Source organism: Phascolarctos cinereus, unplaced genomic scaffold (genome assembly GCF_003287225.1).
Source record: "Phascolarctos cinereus isolate Bilbo 61053 unplaced genomic scaffold, phaCin_HiC Scaffold_9;HRSCAF=440, whole genome shotgun sequence".
In the NCBI taxonomy this organism is placed as follows: domain Eukaryota; kingdom Metazoa; phylum Chordata; class Mammalia; order Diprotodontia; family Phascolarctidae; genus Phascolarctos; species Phascolarctos cinereus.
The window spans coordinates 203,867,384-203,889,612 of NW_027556402.1; the positions used below are offsets into that span (position 1 = coordinate 203,867,384).

Consider the following 22,229-nt stretch of genomic DNA (forward strand, 5'->3'; position numbering starts at 1 on the left):
GTTTCTAGGACTCTCACCCAGTTTCTGTACATTAGGCCTGGCCTAGCCTCTGGGCAGGGGACTTACGTGAATGTTCTTGATCTCTTGCAGCGTCAGCATCCCCCTGGTTTTCAGGGCTTTCCTCTGGGGTTTCTGTGTAGAAATTGAGGGATGGGGGAGGGAGCAGAGGTCAGATGGAGTAACACAAAGCAGGGGTAGAGTCAGCAAAGGGGCAGAGAAAGCCACGTGAGTGCTACCAGACTGGACAGTGGCAGTGGCGGTGCAAGGCTTTGGCCGGGCATGGTGGAAGGATGTTCTGCCTACTGCCTGAGACTGGACCCCTTTGCAGAGGGAGAGATCACACCCTCACTCAAGCGTAAAGATTTTGCTGTTTTGGTTTGAGGAAAGCTGATGTCTTGACTTGTACACAAGGCTTTTCTACTGTGACTGTACTTGTTTCTGTGGCCCATCCTTTGTCCATCCTAATGCCACTGGAAGAACCCAGGGGAGGCCAATTCATGGTCTGGGGGGGGAGGTGGTCTGAGAACTGTTTGCATACGAGATCTGGGGCTCACCCTGAAAAGCACTCCCTCTCAGAGAGTAAATTGAAAAGGCTGCCCCAGAGCACTGCAGGGGACTGGCCAGGGATCTGAAGTACTCTGTACCTCACCCAGCCTGTGTCAAACAGAGCTTCTTCCTCTGCCTTCGCCAGCATCACAGGAAAGGCACCTGGATGTTTTCTCCTCTTCTAATCCATCCCCCCCTCTTATAAAACACCAACATAGTTTAAATAGCTGACTGCCTATGCTGTCTTGGAGAAAAGGAACACAAGAGGGGAAAATCAGGGAGCGCTGGAATCTCACAAGTTTGCTCTTCCAAGAAGAGGTGATCCACTGATGCCCCGGGTGGGACCAGTGGAAAGTTACCCTAAGGGTGACCAGACTGTCAGGGAAGACTGCTGGTTAGGGGCTGCCTGGAACTGTGCCCACATCTGGGACCAGTGCCAGCAGGAATGTCCCCACCTCACGAGAGCCACACCTGCTTTGCAGTTTGTCGTAGCCAGTCTTTGACGCTCTCCTCTTTCAGAGAGCAGCCGATGAATACGAGGTAGCTCTCCTGCTGACCACTGCCATCTCGGGGAGCTCCACGGGAATCTGGAGGTGGGCTAGGACCCGTCAGAACTGGCACAATGCTTAAGGAATTAGTTAGTGTGTTGTGACAAACTTCCATCATCTTTTCTGAGTCTGCAAGGAGAGAAGAAAATTAGTGCTCTGAGGGACTGGCCAAGTAAGGACCAATGATATAATCTCTCCCAGGCTAGAGGAAGATTCCTTTGAAAGGGGTGTTACATTCCTACACCAGATCAGGCAGTTAGATCTTCTCCATGGCTATCGTCAGTCTACTGCTACACCTAAGTATTTTAAATGCCAGGTACTTTCTTCTCTCCCCTAGGGCCCTGTGAGTCTGCAGTGGCAGACTGCAGCAAAGAGAAACTTCCCCATGGGAATAAAAGTCTTTGTTATGATTCAGCCTATAGCCTGCTGTGTATGTGGCTCTGGGGCTTTCTCCTCCTCCCTGGGTTCTACAGGCAAGTTAGCTGAGTTACTTCTACTCAGCTAGAGCATCTTTTTATCTCCAGCAACCAACAGAATGGGGCCATGCTCTAACAGGGTCCTTTTCCCTTGTATACTCCTCTCACCCTTTATACTACTATTCTTGAAATAAGGAAATCTGGGGCAAAAATCAAGTAGATTCAAAAAGGTTGGCAGAAACAAGTCAAGTCCTGCCAACAGGCTCAGTCTGATCTCCAGTGATGAAAAGAATGGGCAATCTCATTCATTCACCTCACAATTGAAATGGGTGGAGCAATAATTGCTGGGGAAGAAAATACAGGCAAGTAAATGCACCCAACACCCTTTCAGTCTGAGTTCTAGCTCTGAAAGAATGTGATTAGCTGTAGAGTTAAGGAGAAGGCATCCAGTGAGAGGTCCCTAAGAGACTCACAGCAGAGGGTTCCCACGCTTCAGCCTTCCTTTACCTGAAAACTTCACTTTGCCCAGGATGTGGTAGATGTTTCCAGAGAAGGGACTCTGCTTGATCAAGGACTTGACTGCTGTTGGGAAGAAGAAGAAGAAAAGGCTGTCACCGCCCCACTTGTTGGCTTCCTCGTGGACGGCGCCAGAACTCAGCACAGTCACTACTGGAAAGGGCCACTGACTGCGTGGATGCCTACGTGTGATGAAGCTCATTCTCTTACCATCAGTGACATGTTCTGATTACTGTCTGTGAAATGTGTGACATATTGTCAGAGATTCTGTAGGAAGCTTTGGTACTTTCCTGGTTAACAAAAAAAAAATGATCCGCATGTGCAGAGGGTAGGGGGTGAAGTTAGCAGCTGAACTGGCACAAGTGTGGAAGGTTCACTGTGCTCCCCAGTTGCCAGCATTCCCAGCATTGCAAATGGCTCACAACCAATGGGCAGAGAGACTGGAACCTGATGGGGTGAGAACTGGAGGAGCAGTTTGGAAACTGAAGAGGAGCTGGGTTTGACGGTTGGCAGCATGTTAGATGGAGCAATGGATACAGCTGGGCCTGGAGTCAAGAAGACTCACCTTTCTGAGTTCAAATGTGGCCTCAAACACTTACTAGCTAAGTGACCCTGGCTAAGTCACTTGAACCTGTTTGCCTCAGTTTCCTCATCTGTAAAATGAGCTGGAGAATGAAATAGCAAACCACTCCAAGATCTTTGCCAAGACCACCCCAAATGAGGTCACAAAGAGTCCTCTGTGACTGAACAATGACTAAACAAAACAAAGGGTCACTCTAATCAGTAGCAGCGCAGAGGTGCAAAGGCCAGGCCCAGATATTTTGTAGAGGGAAAGGGGAGATTAGTTACTTCTACACACCAAATTATCTCAATCTCATTTGCACACGCTTGTTTACAATCATCTCCCCCACTGGACTGTGAACTCCTGGATGGCGGGGACTCTTTTTGTCTTTCTTGGTGTTCCTAGCACTTAGACCAGAACCTGGCTCATAGTAAGTGTTTAATAAATGCTTGCTGACTTGATGAGTCAGCCCTGGAAGCTGTGCTAAGAGATCTTAGGATTTCCCTTGACTCAATGCTAAGCTGTCATTTTTTCTCAGCTCCTTGTTTTAAAAAAAATTGCATCTGATTTTCATCTGGGTCACATTCACTAACAGGGGTGCCCTCAGGGCTCCATCCTGGGCCTCTCTTTTCCCTCCGGACTACTTCAGCTGGTGATCTCATCTACTTCCACGCATCAATTATTTCAAAGCAGATTATTCTCAGATGGATTTGTTGGCCCCAACCTCTCTGCTGACCTCAGGCCTCAAAGCTCCCGCTGCCTCCTGGACACCTTGAACTGAACGCCCCACAGACATCTTAGACTCGATATAGCCAACCCTGACCTTGTTATCATTCTTCCCTCCTCCTCCTAGCTCCCCTATAACTGTCGAGGGTACTACCATGCTCCCCGGTCTCCAGGTTCAAGCCTTGGCATCAGCTTTATCTCCTCCATCTCTTTCTCTCTCTCACTGCCCTGCCCCACCACCACATAGCCAGCTGTCTGGTCCCCGTCATTTCTACCTCTCCTATGTGGCTCTTTCTCTCCTCTGACCTTCTCCCCACTTCTGTGCAGGCCCTCAGCACCTCACACCTGGGAGCCCTACACTAGCCTGCAGGTGGGTCTTCCTGCCCTGTCTCTCCCTGCTGCAGTCTGTCCTCCGCTCAGCTGCCAAACTGCTCTTTCTCAGACACAGGTCTGACTAGGCCACCCCTCCCCTTCTTTCATCATCTCCAGAAGCAGATATAAAGTCTTTCACAGCCCAGTCTCTCTGTACCTTCCCAGGCTCCTCCACACATTCTATGCCTCAGTGACACTGGCCTCCTTACCTCCTGACTCTGCATGCGGACTGCTCCCCAGGCCTCAACTCTCTCCTTCATTTCCACTTTCTGGCTTCCTTCACGGATGAATCCCCACCTTCTGCAAGCTTTTCCTGGTATTCCTTAACCTTGGTGCCTTTCCTTTGACATGATCCCCAATTTACCCTGTCTTTATCTTGTTTGTATATAGTTGTTTGCATGTTGTCTCCCTTATTAGACTGTGAGCATCTTGTGGGCAGGGATTGGTGGTTTTTTTGGGGAATTACGTTGTATCCCTAGCACTTTGCACAATGCCTAGCACATAGGAGATGTTATTTGCTTGCTGACTGACTGACTGACAAAATTAACTAAGGGGAAAATGGAGCTTGTCCCATGAATAGGCCAGGAGATCTAAGCAGATCAAGACCCTAAGAGCCCAGACAAAGAGGGAGGTAGGGGGCAGCTAGATGGCGCAGTGGATAGAGCACCAGCCCTGGAGTCAGGAGGACCTGAGTTCAAATCCGGTCTCAGACACACTTACTAGCTGTGTGACCCTGGGCAAGTCACATAACCCCCTTGCCTAGCCAAGAGAAAAAAAAAGAGGGAGGTAGGTCCATTGGCCCAGCAATAATCATCCTACCTTTATTAAAGAGAGGCTGAAAAAAATCTCCAGGCTTGGCTGCCCACTTTACCTCTCCTAAAAGACTGGTGCTGCTTATCTAGGCTCCTTCTTAATGGGTCTTCTCTCTGCACCAGTTCCCAGGGGGTAATGAAACTCTCCTGAGGGGAGTTCAGACCAATTTGCGTGACAAGTCTAAGATCTTAGGCAATACTGACCTCAACCAGAGAAAGGTCAGTTGGTCTTAGGCTGGCCTCAAAAACCCAGCCTCTCAGGCTGCAAAGGAAACGTTAATTTCCTTTCCCTGTCGTTCACAGGCATACATCAGGGAGTCTTACCTTTGCATTTGGCCACAAAGCGAGCCTTCTCCAAGGGGCGGCCAAACCAGACACAGATCTGAACCATTGGTGGGAAGACTGACCCTGCACGAAATTTACCTTCATACCTTCAAACAAATACAAATTTGAAAACATGATTAGTTTTTTGAATATGAATATCGTGCTTGATTTTCATTTCTGTATATGCTGTTACAAATATTTATATGCCTCTTTCATGTATTCTTCAGACTGGGAGGCTGGAGGACAGGGTATTTGGGTTCCCCATTTCAGGTCTGGCTCCCTGATCCTAAGGCTGAGTATTTCCCTTCCCTGGCTCTGCCTAGCAGCTAATTCAGAGTTCTGTCCTGGCTCAGCAGCTGTAGCAGCTCTAGACTGTGTGCTTACAATGGACCACAATGGATTTCCCAAAGTTCAAGGGAAGTGATTTCCCTTCCCTTCACTTTAGGGAACAGACTAGATCCTGGGAATTGTGAGATCTTGGTGCTACCCCTATCCTCTCTCTCCCGGAGGGTACTACTTGGGATTCTGCCTGGAGGAAGGGGAAAAGGTCATACTGCCAGCTCCCATTTCCTATGGAGCTCAAAAGTTTACAAAGCACCTTCCCACTGTAAACTGTAAAAGGCAGGTAGGTCAGTATTAGTATTTCCATTTTACCGATGAGGAAACTCAGGTGACCTTTCTATCATGAGTCTACGGAAGGGCCCTGATATTCTAAGGAGAATGAGTCATTTTCTGGACTGCAGAAAGAAGCAGATATGGGCTTAGGGTTACAATAAGGGGAAAAACTCCAAACATTCCAACTGGTTTCCCAATACCTGGTGGTCTTTGCAAACTCTCCTCCTTATAACTGCTAATAGGAAAACCCCTCAAGCAAAAAAGGAAGCCAAAGGGGTTGTCATAAGAGGGGAGTGAGTGGGGGGAGGGGAAGATTACCACCTGCCTTAATTAGTATGGATCTTATTTATTCTTGAGAAGCTCAAAACAAGATATAACAAGGAAAGAGTCCCTTCAGTCTGTTCCAGGAACCAAACTGATCTCTCTTTATAAAGGAAGTAGGCACAGGCCAATACTAACAGCCAGGAGACGGACAGTCTCCCTCAGAGGCCTTTGTGTACCTGTAACATGAGGCTCTTCAATCACCATCACTGTTGGGGAATCCAATAGTAAGCACCCTTCCTTCCTCCCAAGTGCTAGCTTTCCAAGGGAAATCCATGGACTCCTACTAGCCAAGAAGGCCAGTGACACCAGCTCTTCCAGGAGCCCAGTAGTAAAGATCCTTCCCCAGCCTGTGCTCATTGTGAGATGGACTAGATCTCTAAAAGGGCAACTTCCTGTCAAAAGAGGTCTAGGAAAAAGACCTCAGACTGACAGAGGAAAAGGGGAATCTGGTTCCTTTAGTTTGCTCTCTCTCCAGTAAAACTTTTCACGATCTCTGGCTAGGCCAGTTTTAGATGGGGTGTGAGGCGTGACTTTTGGCAGGTCAATTCCTGTGTCAACCAGTGCAGGATCTCCCCACAGGTATGGCAAGGCAGGAGGGAAGACAGTGTTGTCTTGGGCCCAGGACCAATTGTTTCCTGGAGCTGAGGAAATCAAGATACTCCTCAGAAAGTGGGAAGATGTGAAGCACTCTGCCCCCAGATTTGTTATATGAGAGGTAGTAGTGGGGACCATCTGATGCTGGGGCTTCTCTGCTAAACACAGAACATCTGCTAAATCCCCACTTTCTTCACTGAAGGTAGAGGAGAAATGTTCTTTCTTGTTTTTTTTTTCCTACACCCAATTCTGACCCAAAAGGAAGAACTGACTTGGGATGTAAAGGTTAACAGGAACCTCGGGAGAAATAATCTCAGATTTTGGGACCATCAAAGAAAAGAATGCTGGGGATAGTCGGATGTGAAGGACTGGTCATAATCCAACTTCAGGAGAGCACAGTTCAAAAAGGTTGGATAAATGATAGGCAGAAATGACATTATTCACTTTGAACTGTCTAATATCCACCACATAATTCCTCAACTCTAAAACCTAGCCAACTTGAGCCACACAATAATGCCATGATTAAACCTTAGCCCATATCATTTCACAGACCTGCATAATCACCAACATCCTAAACTTTGACATTTCACTGTCCAATCACAACCTCCTATTCTCCCATCTCTCTTCTTCTTCAGTAACATTAAACCTGCCCATCATCCTCATCATGACTTCTTGTCCCATGATCCCTTCACTTGTCTCCATGCTCAGCTAGGACTTTCATGATTCACTTCTCTAGAATCCTTCCTTTTTTCTTCCCTCTCTTCACCCACAATCATTCCCAACCTCCTAATCCTTAGCCCTGGACATCCGTTAGGTTTCTTTTCTCCTGTTTCCAGGCTGCTCAATATCCCTGGAGAAAGAAATGGAAATGAGCCATTCATGAGGGCCTAAGTACAGCCCTAGCAGGGCCCTCATTGTTGCTCTGGAACTCTACTACTTCTACTGTTATTGCTCAGATGACAGGTTTAAACTTTTTCTCCCTCCTTCCCACAGCACCTGGCCCATAGTAGGCCCTTAATTGCTTGCTGATTTGCACTCCCTGTGATGATTTAGCTTCCTATTTCACGAAGAAGATTAAGGTCATCTGACAACAGTCCCCTCAATTCCTTGCAGCAGTGCTTTACAGCAGTAAAACACCCTTTTCCTCCTTCTCATCTGTTTCAGAAGAAAACATTTCTACTTTTAGCTAATGCTAATGCTGCTCTGATTCTATCTCCTCTCCCCTCTGGAAGACCCAGTTCCAGCAATCATCCTCTCTTTGTCAGGCCCTGGTGAGTCTCACTCTCCCTTCCTCCCCAGATCTAATCAGTTGCAAAGCCTTATCAATAATTTCTCTACAACATCTTTCAATCCGTTCTCTTCTCTCTACTTTCACAGCCATCGCCCTAGCCCAAGCCTTGAAATGGAACTAAAAATTACAGCTGTTTAACAATCAAGTGACTTGCCTCAGAAAATACCCAATTGTTAGTCTTAAATCAGAGCACACTTTTGGGGGAGAATCCTGTTCTGGGTGGAAGGTTGAACTAGGTGACCTAGGAGGTTCCTTCCAACTATGATTCAGATTCTAGGCCAAATTCTATTGAACTAATCTCATTAAGTGCCAATTGTTTACAGAGAACTTTGTTAGGTGCTGAAAGGAGATGTAAAATTTAAATTGGATACAGTCCCTATCCTCATTGAGCTTAATAAATAGTTCAGGATAGCGATAAGAGAGATGAGAACACTTGTTCACTACTTCAAGGATGTGTGATTTGATATCTGGTCCCTTTCTACCAATGCAGTGCCTTGCACACAGCAGGTACTTAAAAAATATTCATTGAACTGGACTGTGTGCCTTAGCAAATAGGCTGTTGTGGCTGAAAAAAAGTCCCTCACTTGGTGAGCTCTTGGGAGCAAAAGTCTTTATTCTCAGTTAGGCTGGCCCTTAGTAAGTACCCATCTGTTGCTTAGTGATCCTTGGTGATCCCATATATTCTCTTTGCTTCCTGAAACTCTGAGAAGGGAAGGGACTAGGAGTATCTGGAGGGAGGATGCTAAGTTCTCTTGTGCTTTAGGGGCACAGAGGTATTAGAGGGAAGTTCTTTGACCTCATGCCTCAGTCTCACTCTTTTAAGCTTCAGCCTAGATAAAACTTCAATTGAGAAGAAAGTTTAGGCGTACTAAAATCTCCTTTCCCAGAGTGCAGAGGAGAGTTAACAGAAATGTCAACATGAACAGGATGGAGCACAAGCCCTGAAATCCACCTGGTCAGTATCTGGGAGAGAAAAAAAGCCTGTGACAGGGAAATAATGGCACCCAGACAATTCCATGTCAGATCAATTCTCCAAAACCAGATTTCCATAGCACAAAAAAGCTAGCTTTCCTCCAGAAGAACCAATCTGCCTTAAGGGGACAGTGTCTGGTGTCTGGCGGTCCTCTGACCACCACCTCAACTCTCACCTCAGCATCCAATAACTGTGACAGAGCTGGTAAGCAAGGAAGACTGTCCCCCAAGCCACTCCTTTCTTACACAAACACACAGAAATTACAGTGCATAGGAAGAGCCAAAGGGAAAATTCAAACATCAAATGGGTCTCCAGGGAAGTCTAAAGAGACAGAGAGGAAATGCCAACCCAACAGTCTGTGGATGACCCAGTCTGACCCACAAGACCAAGAGACCAAGCAAAAGTCTGCCTGTGCAGGATCTCCAAGACCAAGTTCCTGACTTGGGGTAACGGACGTGGGTCTTGGTGTTAAAAGGCCCCTTAATTCCAGGATGGATGAGGTTTTCCTTTGTGGAATAAAAGCAAGACAAAACGTACAGAGAGCCCAGTTCCATCTATAAAACAGATGGCATTCTTTCTCTTGCTCTGCTACCGTGAACATCTCTTATCTCAGTGAGAGATCAGACTACTTCCGACATAGCCCCAGGCTGTTGGCTCCAGGAGACCGATGTCTCAAATATTCAGCATAGAGACATAGATCTGTCTACAACATTTGTGGCCAAGAACAAGTCAGGGTGAAGCACAAGGAACTTTGCTTTGCTTCCAACAAATCCCTCTTTAACTAACTGGACTTTCATGTCTTGTTTCCCCTTTGACCTCCACTTCTTCCACCCAATAAGGAGTAAAATCAGGCTCCTGGGCAGCCTCGGAGGGCAACATCAAATGAGAACTGAGTGGAGGTTAGCCCTGGTCACTAGCGTGCATTGAGAACTTCTCTAAGTATGTGTGTGTGTGTGTGTATATATATATATATATATATATATATATATATATATATGTATATATAAACTTTGGGACACTTAAAAAAGTGGCATTTTGGGGCCTGCAAAGGCAGTTTACTCTACTCCAGGCACATCTGAGGGCTGAGGTAAGTTTGTTCATTCAGGCAACAAATATTTATTAAGCCCCTTCCTAGGTTCAAGGCTGTGCTATAGGCTGAAGGGATGTTGTTAAAAAGACTCCAAATTACACTGAAAAAAACTCATTTCAAAGCATTTCAGCCGGCATAAGTCACGTTGTTTGCGCAACTTACTGCACATGGCAACAAGGCCTTTGAATGATTTTGTTCAAGCTTTGCCTGTCTTGACCACTAGACTTAAGCTATCCCCACAATCAACACGGAGATTAAACCTAGAGAGTCACACCCCAAGTTCTGTTTCAGTGCCCGGTTCCCTGATCCAAAGAGTCCCAGTCATCCAAAGAAACGGTTCAATATAACATCAACCATTCAAGAGACAGGAAAGTGGAGAGGTCTTGTGTTTGGACAGATGTCTTAGAAAGGCTTGGGTCAGAAACAGGCTGATTACAAATTCTGACAGTACCACTGAGAGCCCAGGGATCTCTCAGTGACACTACTCGTTTGGGCCTTCTTTTGAAGCATTATCTCCTCAAAAGAAAGCTTGCTTTGCTTTCTTTTTTATCCTCCCTGATAAAAGGGCCACCAGGCAGAAGAGAAAAGTAGTAAGTCTGCATATGAACCGGCAGCTGTTGTGGGAGTCAGAAAAACTGCCTGAGAAACAGAAAAGAAGGCACACCAGAAAACTGAGTGGTTTCCCATGATTTTTCACCTGGGCTGATCACAGTTTTGAGATGGTGATGCCCTGGCTCTGTTGCCATCCTACCCAAGCTGGCCAGGAGTCAGAGGAAGTAAATGCAATGCTAGGATAATGGGCAGCTTCCCCCAACTAGGCACAAAGTCCATCAGGACTCCAACTGTGACAGAAAACTCTGATGCCAGGGTCTCAAACGGTCAATGAAAAGGACTGTCCACAAGGCTTGGCCAACTTGGGTACTTCTTGTGCTTTCCTCCCTTCCCCCCACCTCCCCCATTTCTTTTGTCAATAAAGACTGTCTGTATTTATCTTATTTCCTCAATTACAACACTTACCAGCCAGGGAACATTAAATATCGAGCTTGCAACATCTGAGGAGCCGAAAAACTGTCTTCTGAAAGAATCAACTCAATGTCTTCATTCCTGTAGAAAAAGATCAGAAAAGGCCCAAATTAACCAGAAGCATGAGTCCCAACATACAATTTAAAAAAAAACAATTTAGGATTATAGACTATAATTTTAGAGCTGAAAGGAACCTTAGAGACCTTGTAGTTTAAGTCCCTCTTTTTATTTTTTTTAAATAAGGGGAAATTGGGGCTTGGAGGGGAGAAAGGACATGCTTAATCTCATGTAGCTATATGTGAGAAAAATCAGTTCATCAAAATCACGTAAACAACATTAGGATATTGTTCAGTGCACCTGAACCTAGATCAGCACATTCTACTTCATTCAAATGTTTTTATATTAAAGAAAATCCTTCAAGTCAACAATCCATGAATTGCAACTGGAATCAAATCTATAAAACTCTGACGTTACTTTACTAATGGCCCCTCAAACTGAACCAGTGCTATTGCCCCGTCTTCCTCAAGCTGATATGGAGAAGCCCTTGCCTTACAGATGTCGCCCTGAAAAGTAACGGTGCCTCAGAACAGAAAAGTATTTGGACACATGTTATGTTCGTCTTTCTGCCTTGGCCTTCCCTCCAAACACGCTCGTTCCCTCTCTTTTCCCCTTAGCTACTGTCAATCCTCAGGGAATTATAGCTAGTTGATATTCCTTAAATGTGAATATCTGAAACACAGCTCAAAGGGCCTACGATTAAAAAGACAATACCAGAGGGGTAACCATGTACTTTAAGCAGCAGGTCACTCCTTTGGGCAGCCATAAGGCCCAGGCTGGCAGAGAGAGCCAGAGGCTCCTGAGGGTTGGGGACTAATGAGTAATCACCTGGTCACTATCCCATTTTCGGCAAGAATGAAAGCTGCAGCTGGATTTGCTGCTCGGATGAGACTTTGCAGCTGCACAAGGAGGGGATGTCTCTGCTCCATAGTGTGACTAGTAAATACGACATTGCTTACCAAGCCTGTGGAACAAAATCAGGAACATTTCAGGCTACAAAAAGACATCTGCAATAGCACATTTTCTGCTGCAAGAGAGAAATCCTAGAACCAGTTACAGTTGGAGAAATTAATCAGTTGAAGTTTGCACAAAATTTAGGATCTTGATTTTCTCACTTGTTTCCTCCCTCCCATATCTTTAGCATTCTACTGGTCCCTTCCCCTCTCTTTCCAAGCATGAACAGGTTTTCCCTACGCAAAAAAAAAAAATGTACTTCATCTGCTGCTGACATCTCAGGCTACCATCTTCTTATTTTTCCTTTCTTCCCAGACAAACTTCTAGAATACATGGTTTGCAGTGGCTCTCTGTTTCTTGCAATCTGACTTTCATCTTCCTCATTCTACTGAGACTGTTCTCTCAAAGATCATTCATGACGGTCTCATCACCAAATCCAATGGGACTTTTCTTTGTCCCTGGTGTCACTGACCTTTCTGCAGAATCTGACCCCCATAAAATGCCTCTCTCCTTCTTTTCTTTCCTCTCTCCTTTTTGAAACCCTCTTTTCCGTTAGCTACCTAGACACTAAGCTATTTTGATCTACATATTTTTCAGGCCATTCCTATTTTTGTCTCCTTCAATGGCTCCTATTTATTCCAGCTTTGTAAAATACATTGTTTCTGTCCTCAAGGAGTTTACAATATAGTATAGAAGATAACACATTTATGTGAAATCATAAATAAATGTGGCAAAATAAAATGCCACAAGAGCACAAGAGAGATAGAAGTTACGTGCTATGAGAGTTATAAGGAAGAAAAGATCATTTCTTACTCAATGGATAATCCAAGAAGACTTCAAAGATGAAACGGGATATAATCTGGGTCTTGAAAAATGGGCAGGATTTCAGTGGGGAGGGAGACGAGGGGCAGGTGTAAGTAAAGACATAATATTGGAAAAGCACATGAGATATGGCCTTGGGATAGTGAATTGTCTACCATTTGGTTGAAGTAAAGGGGAAAAAAAGGGTAGGAATAAAAGATAAGGGCTAGAAAGATAAAGTGGTGCCAGACTGAGGAGAGCCTTGAATTCGGGATAAGGACTTTGAACTTTTCTTAAGCAAAAGAGAGTCACTGAAGGGTCCTGAGCTGAAGAGAAATATGGCAAGATAAATGCAAAAGAAAGATCAATCTGGCAGGAGTGTGTGAAGGACAGATGGATTAGAAGGGATTTAAGAAGTTAGGCTCTAGTAAATGATAATGAGGTCCTATACCAAAGAGGTGGCAGTGGATGAATCCAAGGGGTGCTGCAAAGTTGAACTCAACCGGAATCTGGTACCTATTTCCCTCCAAATCACATTTAAAGTGAAGAAAGAAGTTGTGTTCTACGCCCTGGCCCTTTCCCATCCAACCTGCAAGAAAAAAGCCAAGCCAGGAGCACTGAAAGCCAAAAAGTCATGCTGAAGCCACCAAAGGAGAGGATCTGAATGTGCCTGCTATTCAGATCACCCAAGGCACCATGGCTCTGAAGACAGCCCAAAAACTTTCAGCAAAGCACCCCAAAGAAGAACAAGCTTGATCTTGTTGCAATCAACAAATTCTCCCTTGCCACTGAGTCAGCTATAAGGAAGACTGAAAATGGCTCCCCCATGGTATTAAGCAGGCTGTAAAGAAGCTATGTGACAATGATGTGGTCAGCACACTGCTCTGCCCTGATGAAGAGAAAGTCTATGCCCAACTGACCTCAAATAGGATTCTTTGGATATAGCCAACATCAGAAGACGGGACAGGTTTAGGGGAATAAATGAGTTTGGTTTTACAAATACTGAGTCTGATCTGACGGTGGGACAACTAGGGGAAAAGTCCTGTAGGCAGCTGGAGACAGCATGTGGAGCTCAGAAGAGGGATTTCATGATCTGAACTGACAGACTCAGGAAGGCCCAACAGGTCAATGATCTTGCTAGTCTTTCAGAGCGGACGCACTCCACCTCCCTCTCTTTCAGTGACCCTCAGACTCTACTAACATTCTTTTTCTAAAGCACATAAGGACAGGAAAGGGAGCCTTGGGCTCTCAGCTGGAACTAAAGCTAGGTCAGCAGGCCCCTGGAAGCAACTTCTACACAGTGATCTCCATCACATATTAACTAGCAAAGCACCTGAAAATAAAGGTAGCTGGCATTATTTCTTTCACCAACAGATCTCATGCTCACACAGCCTACACATATTTCCAGAACGCTTGAAGGTTTGAGAAGTGTTTTCCACGTACTATCTCATTTGATTCTCACAACAACTCTGGAAGGTAGGTGCTAGTATTATCCCCGTCTTACATAGGAGGAAACAGAGGGAGACCAAGGTAAAGTGACTTACTCAGGGTCACAAAGCTAGTAAGTGTCTGAGGCTGAATTTGAATCAGGTGCTCCTAACTCCCAATTCAGTGCTCTATCCACTATGCCAACTAGCTGCCTCACATCACCTGGGATTGAGTCACATAGCACCTGGCTTACCCAAATTTTCTCAGCATCACCCCTTAAGCCCCTAATATCCCCTCCTCTCTTCCTCTGCCCTATTCCTCCAGAACTCAGCATGGCTCTGTGTGTAGATTCCTGGATAGTCATAGGTATGGTCCACTTGATTTGAAGCCATTCACAACAGGGAGCTGTGGGACAGCAAAGGCCTTCTGCAATCCAATAAAGCTTCAATGGGTAGAGACAAAGACAGAACTGATGTACAAACTCAAAGACAACAGTTTAAGCAGGCTGTGGGCCAGAGCCCCTATGGCTTGCAGTGGCTACACTGCAGGCAGCAAAAAGGGGGCTCCTGAAAAGGAAGGGAGCCCACAGTGAGGTTACCAAGGCCAGAAGGGTAATGAGTTACAATGGGCTCAACACATTCCTGAGTAGGTGTGAAGACCCTAACATTGAGAGATAGGAAATCCCACAAGGGTAGAAGAACAGAACCAAAGAATCTCCAAGCTGAAAGTATTCTCTGAGTTAATGCAGCCTGCAGATGGTCCTCCAGGCTCTGTTTGGACACATCCTAGGACACTATGTCCAAGGCACCCTAGTCTACATTTGGATGGCTGTAATGTCGAGGTAAGTTTCCCTTAGCTGAGCCAGACGGCCTCTTTGCCGCTTCCACACAGTAGCCACTGTTCTGCCCTCCGGCGCCAAGCAGATCAAGTCTAGTGCTTCCACATCCTTGAAGATGGCTATTATGTCTTGTCCAACTCTTCTCTTTTCCAAGCTCGACCTCCCCACAAGTCCTCATACGCCATGGTTTCCAGTCTTGTTTCCATCTAGATCACCTTGCTCAGTCTGACAGTGTTCTTCCTAAAAAGTGGTCCATGAAACAGAATATGCTGTTCCAATATGGCCTGATTTGAGGAGATTACAGCAGAACAATAACCTCTCTGGCTTTGGAGTCGAGGCCTCTATTAATGCAATCTAGGGTGGTGCCAATGTCGCCCTGAAGACCATTGAAACCAACAGACCTTCTCATTAAGTGCTGTCTAGCCAGGCTCTCCTCTTATATTGAAGGAGTTGATTTTTTGGAACCCATTTGCAGGAATTTATTATAGTCATCCTTATGACATTTTATCCAATTCCATTCAGCCCACTGTTCCAGTCTACTGAAACCTTTCTAGATTCTAATTCTATTATTCAGTTTATTAGCCATTCCTTTCAGCTTCACACCATCTGGAAATCCAATAAGCTTTATTGCTATCTATGCCTGTATCCAAATCCCTGACTGAATTGTTGAAGAGAAAAGGGAGTGTTTGGGAGCTGAGTCTTCTCTGTTATTGTCTTGGACAAGGGAAACTGGAGAGAGTAAGAGCTGACTCAAGGTGCAAGCCTCACGCATCACTCTACTTGAAGAGAGGGTAGTGATTATTCCAGCCCCAACAAGGGAGAGGCAGGCAGTGTGTAAATGGGAGGATCTGGGGTGGGGCTGGGAAAGTAGGAAGAGATGAGGCAGACCAGCTCCACAGATTATTAGGAATTAGCTTTTTCACTAGCACAGTAGGTCCTTTCACAACTGATCTGAACACTCTGCTTTAAGTTCCTCCGATGGAGGGGGAGTCTTGATCCTAGCTGGGCCTGAGATCCAAACCTGGTTCCTGGCTGGTACAGAGTCTCCCAGGTCAAAGCCCCAGGCCTTGGCTCCCCAGACCTTCATCGCTGAACATGCAGGCTCAGGCGGATTACCCTGCAGCATTCCTCAGGTCAGCTATGCAAACAATGACTTGCCAAAGGGAAATAACTATGTTTGCTAAGCAGGTCAGGCTTCATAACTCAGGTGTTTAGAGAACAGAGCTATCAAGGTCAGGGTGGTGGGTTTCATCCCTATCCTGGCCAGCTACCCTCTCTCTCTGGTCCATGGTACAAATGACACTAAACCTTGACCAGCTGCCTCACCTGATAAGAGCACAGGGTGGCATACAGGCCAGGCCCATAACTGAAGCTCAAATCAAGCACATGTATCCCACTGTTAGTGGGCCATGGGGCCATCTTACTAGTCTATTGAGCAAAAAGGAAAAAGTACTGACTCTTTATGTCCAACTCTTTATTCCCTAAAAAAGAGGAAATGGGGGGGGCAGGTAGGTGGCGCAGTGGACAGAGCACTGGCCCTGGATTCAGGAGGACCTGAGTTCAAATCTGCCCTCAGACACATAACTTGTACTCCCTGTGTGACCCTGGGCAAGTCACTTAACCCCCGCTGCCCAACCAATTAAAAAAAAAAGAGGGAATGCTGAGAAAAGACTGGTGCTTCCTTGGTGTCCCTTTTAACCATGTTTGGCTTCCTTTTTGATCCTTGCTTGGAGTCTGTAATCCACATGCTCTTTGGGGAAAGGCTACTTACAGTGCATCCCATTTTTACTTTTAAAAGAATCAGTTAAAAAATTAAGATATCAATTAGCTCAATCACTGGAAAAGGAATAAGGGGATGAAATGCATTTTGTTTTGGGAGAGTGAAATAGCAGAGAAACGCTTCTGCACGAGGAAGATGCTACTCCTCTCAGGCCGGCTCCTAAGTTTCCTAAAAAAAATTGGTGCTCACTTCCCTTGGAAGGAGGGATCACTTTTTACCCCTTTCATTCCAGCACCACATAGATCAACAGTAGCTATCAATGGGGGGTTTTTGCTATCCACACAGTGGTTCACAGAGTATCACACAAATAATGTCACTGGGTTGTTTTGTTTTTTCTTAATTTGCAAGAAGTGAGAGGCATCCATCTCCTAAGGCTTTGGTACTTTCTTGGGGAATACTGCCTCTACCCTGTGCTCTCAGATTCCCTCATTTTGGAGAACAGCACACACAGCCTCCAGTGCTTTGCCTATGACAGGCCACATAACTGTGGTTTGACAGCTGCCATGCTAGGTGAGGAAGGCAAGGATCCTAGGGCAGACCTCCCAGTCACCAGAGGCCTTGCGGATGGGCTCAGATCGCCTATCTCAGCATCAAAGGTCAAGGTGAATTAGTCTGAAAAGGACTAGTCACGGCAGAGCCAGGCATAGTGCCTGCTGTGCACTGGAACGGACAACAAGGACCGGACACTTTCCCCAGGCTCTGTTGGAGGAGGCAGGCAGCTTGAATCACTTGCTCTTGTCACGTACATAAAAACAGGAAAAGAGGCCGGGATGGGGGGGGGGGAGAAGAGGATACAAGGCAGAAAGGGCCAAGAGGACAAGGGGTGCCAAGGTCACCCAGGGCTGTTTACATTGTTTGCAAGTGACTCTGGAGATGAAATGTAGCCAGAGTCATTAAAGGCAATAACAAAAAATGGTGGCGTGGAGCTGGGCTCATGCAACACAATTCAAAGTAGAACTTATTCCAACAAATTTAAGCTCTCACCAAACTGAAGATTAAACACTGGAATAAAGTCTGGGGTGAAATCCTGCTGATGTCCCCTCCCTCCCATTCCACTGTCCCATCTCTCCTTCCCCCAGTGGAGAAGGGCTCTCCTGGGGCTGACGCAGCATCACACGATTCAGAGGTGAGGGCGCCATGGAGAATGAGTCTTCTTGCACCTCAGGCAGCAGTCACAACAGAGCCCTCAGCCTCCTTCTCTTGGGCAGCAGTCGGCCCCTGTTGTTCCCAAGACAACGGGCTTCACGGGGTTCCCCGTAGGCCAGCCGGTACCAGGCTCAGCGGGGTGAGGCACAGTGCTGGGGACACAGGGGGAGGTTGCTTCCATTTGATCTCTGTTTACTGAGCTGACTCAGGAAGCCCAGGCACCACGCACATCTCTCAACAACAATGGGTAGTTCATCCCCAGTGTGGAGATTTAAAAACTGACTCCTGATCTCCCTCCGCCACAGGGAGTCCTATTTGTATTAGAAAAAAAAATACCACTTCCTGGGGTGCCTAGGATGGGCTTGGGGATGATAACCAGAGCTTGGCGCTGCCAGACCCAAGCCATGTGGACCCGGGGTTAGGGATCCACATTTCTTGTCGTCATTCTAACTAGACAGCCAGAGTTGTATTATGGCTGACTCAGTTTAGGCAAAAAGGCAAGATTTGAGTCAAGATATGCCCATAAAAGGAGATGAAAATATTCAGTGTCATTGCTCTCCTTTGATGAACTTTGATCATTCCTTAGATTTCTGGACAGAAAACCTATCTTCAGAAATTCTAGAGCACAGTTATCACATTTATATCATGTTTGGAAGACAAACTTTATTCTGTAGGCAGAAAGTCAAGCCTATTGCTTACCTTGTGAACACTGATCAAGAAATTTAGGAAAGAGAAATCTAGAAAGAAAAAAAAAAAAGAAGTGTTAATGCTTAGACTTCCAATGGAAGTTTAAACATTTTTCAAAAATCAGTTCATGATTCTATGATTCAGTGTTATGAATTAGAACTCTCCCCAAAGACCTGAACAACACTAATAGAAAAGAATATCATTTAACCGCTGGCACTCAACCAATGAACCACACCCAAAAATAGAGGCTACATGTAGTCTGGAAGAAAGCTACAGCTTTTCTTAGCTAACTGCCCAAGACCCAGGGAGCTACGGATAGTAAGGGGAATGAAAATAAGGTGCCATCCATCCTAACCAAGGAATAATACTGTGGATCCCAGAGGAGCAAGACCAGCAGTGATGCGCACTCTCTGTCCTCCTAGAAACCTCATGACTACGGTCTCAGGCCTTCCAAATGACTAACTTGTAAGAGGTAATTGTAGTGGGAACATTTGGGAACAAGGTCCACTGCACACTGTACACACTGCTGAGAGAGTTCATTCCAGTGGGAACTTCAAAAGGAAATGAGAATAGTCATTTGCCTCTCTCTGCCAATGACAAGCTATTCCCAGTTTCCAGTTCCATTCTTCCTTTCATACTCACAACAGGTGTGCTTTTTGCAAGAACCTGGGCTTTCCTTTAACACTATCCTGAAAAACTACAAAAGCCAAACAGGGAAGACATCTTGGGGCTAGCCTTCCTTTCTCAAACTTCTCACTGCATTTTGCCTGAATCTCTCCTTAGTACTGCACAGAATCCAAATTTCACAGTCAAAAGGGCCTTCAGGAAAGAAATCCCTTCCATGATGCCCACACTGATCTCATCTCCACTGTATACAGTAATTTGTATGCATGGCTTTCCCTTGTGTTAAACTGTAGCCCCTTTGAGAGCAGGGCTCTGTTTTTAATCCCCAGGGGCTTACAAATGTTTGTTGATTGACTAGTACAAGAGGTAAACAGGGGGAGCCTCTCCCAGGCAAAGTGGCTCACATAGCATTTGTTGAGGAAGAGGTGAAGTAACACCCTATACAGAGGTAGTGTTGGGCTAGAGTGTCACCTGGGTCGGAGACCAACCTCCAAAGACAGGATAGGAGCTCGGGGTCTCTAGGCCCTGTCTGTACCCAGCAGACATAGCAGAAGGAGTTCCTTCATTGTGAAACAAGCAAATTAGTCTCCCAGACCCAAGGGAAGAAAGTTCTGAGCCAGATACTTGTAGAAAGCACCAAAGCTGGTATTTTCTACGTGCATCAGGGATAGACCTTAGGGCAAAATGTTCCCTCCAGTTGTTACAGTTGGAGCCAGTGGGCCATGTTTACCTGCCAAAGCTCCCCATCTACCAATATCAGAGCCAGGCAGGAGATGAAAGGTGCCTATTAGGTCATCTAATCCCCTGCCCTCGGGCACTGCTAGTATTTCCTCATTCTCCCAGCTTTCCCCGTGCTTTCTCCCATTTATCTCAGATGACCAGGTTTCCAAGCCTCTCATAAGAGGCGTATCTGTTAGGGAAATGTGCTAGAGTTCATCATGTTACTTCCTAGCTTTCTGTGCCAAGTCTGGCACAGGCAACAGCATTCCCCCTCCTCCCCTCTCAATGCTCCTTCAGGACAATATTCCCCTATCACCATCACCACTGAGCCAATGTTCTCTGTCATATTTTCCCTAAATCAATCCTTTATCAAACATGTCTCCTCCTAAGGAGAGGAGGGCTCAGAAGTAGTGGGGGTGCTGTTTCCCCTACCTGGAGTCTGGGGGCCATGAGGCTCTCTAATGAGGAGTTGCCTCAATACCTCAGCAAGATTAGTCTATACATTAGTCTTACAAGACCACATGCTGCTGATTCTACTGAAAAGATTCATCCATCTCAAACTGCTACATATTCCCTAGCTTTTCCTGATCCTCTGGCTGCAAACGCATACTTACTCTTCTGACTTCCCTCGCACTATGTGCATGCCTCTTTTATGGCACTATGTATGGCCCCTATGGTACTTGGCTGTAATGAGGTCCCTTAACAGACTGTAAACTCCCTGAGGGCAGGGAGAGAGGGGTTTATGTAACTTTATATTTTTCTCCAGAATCTGCCCCCTCCTCTAATTCCTAGTACAGTGTCCTGCATATAGTAGGTGCTCAGTAAATATTTGTTGAGTTTGAAATATTTGCATTAGGGCTTTCCAAAGGTGAACACAGACCACTGACATTATATATTTGTTGTTTAGTGGATTATATTTTTCATACCGAATTTCTCTGTACTTTCAGCACACACCTAGAACTTGACTGTGGCTTCTGAATTATTTCTCCATCAAAATATTTTCATTCTCTCTCTCCTCACCAAGTTATGATCATGACATCTCTGCCTCTACCCAAATTGCTAAAGAAGCATGATGCCTAAAGATGAGGCATCTTGGAAATCCAGAATTATATGGCCCTTTTCTACTGCCCTTTAGCATTTAGAGAAGTTTTTCCTGTTCTCCAGGTCATCCTCAAATGTCAGACTAGTAGATCTGTTTTCTTTTCATAATCTGGTTCTTTATCAGATGAGTCACTAGAGAAATAGCTCAGTGTCTATCTTGGGGCCTGTGCCATGATTAGCATAGACCATGGAAGAGACCGTCTTGTAAGCAAAATCCCAGGATAGGATATGTGTGCAGTATAAGCATATAAAGTAATGTCACACATATACCAGAACTTACATGTGTGAAGGAGTCCTGGATTCTCAAAGTGGGTAAGCACTAATATCAACAGTGCTGCCATTACTCAAAACATTTTTGGAATTCCTATCAGGAGGTGGCTCAGGAGAGCAAGAACTATTTCACACACTGATCCCAAAGTGCTTCCAGAATCTCTGATTTTGTTGGTGAGTTCTCCTTCCTCCAATGCAGATCAAAACTTGATAGCCAGAAGATGTGGCTGAAGCAACTGGGGTTTTCCCTCTGAATTTAGCTCTGATGGTTGTTGGATAAGAGATAGTCTATTTCTGAGCTCATTCTTAGAGTTCCTACTAAGCCTTTCGAGCTCAGAAGAGCCTGAAAGAAACTTACACTCCCCTAGTACAGTTTATGTGAACTGAACACCACCTTTACACCACGATGAGGCATCACAGTAGATTCAAGCAGAAAGCTCTGTTACGTTTGTTAAGATGGCCCTGCCTCATCTGGAATTTAGCTCTGACCCAGTAAGATGAGAGCAATATGAAGCACATGTCCAAAGTCCCATGAATAGTTCCTAGGATTTGGTCTCGTGACAATCAATTTCAATTTGTTCCATTTAAAGAATCCTTTGTTTGGTAGGTAAACCTCTTCTTAAGCCATTCTACCCAGACAGAGAATGCCCAGGTTTTAAATCTCTGGTGGGGGAACATTTAATCCAAATGCTGTCTTTAGGCAAAAGGTGGTCAGGTGTGGTCCCTGGACTTAGAAACCTGTATACTGGCCTGCATTGCAAGATTTAGTTCAATATTATTTGGCCAATGTTCCTGACTTAAAGTAGGGAAGGGCTGTGCATGACAACATTTCCTCTGGACAACTCTCATCCTTCAAAAGATCCAGGATTTCATAGGGGTGAGTGCTCATGATGCAGAGTATAGTCTCTCTAGGCCTTAAGAGACTTTGCAGAGAGCTGCTGTGGCCAAAAAATTCCTCCCTTTGTGGCTGATCTTCTGTTGATAAGCCTTTTCACACTGAACTGGACTGATCCTCAGATGACATCATCATCCTCATCATGACAACAACAGCATTTATTTAGCACTTTATAAATATTATCTCATTTGATTCT

The 22,229-nt window shown here is 45.5% G+C and overlaps 1 protein-coding gene across 1 annotated transcript in view; it reads right to left on the bottom strand.

The window, feature by feature from the left end:
* Nucleotides 1-22,229, bottom strand: part of DNAAF9 (dynein axonemal assembly factor 9) — a 173,456-nt gene that overhangs the window by 5,604 nt on the left and 145,623 nt on the right. The window contains 7 exon segments of the mRNA XM_021005399.2: nt 67-132; nt 1,018-1,223; nt 2,018-2,092; nt 4,823-4,929; nt 10,727-10,813; nt 11,618-11,753; nt 18,436-18,473. Of these exon segments, the coding sequence (XP_020861058.1) occupies nt 67-132; nt 1,018-1,223; nt 2,018-2,092; nt 4,823-4,929; nt 10,727-10,813; nt 11,618-11,753; nt 18,436-18,473 (715 nt within the window).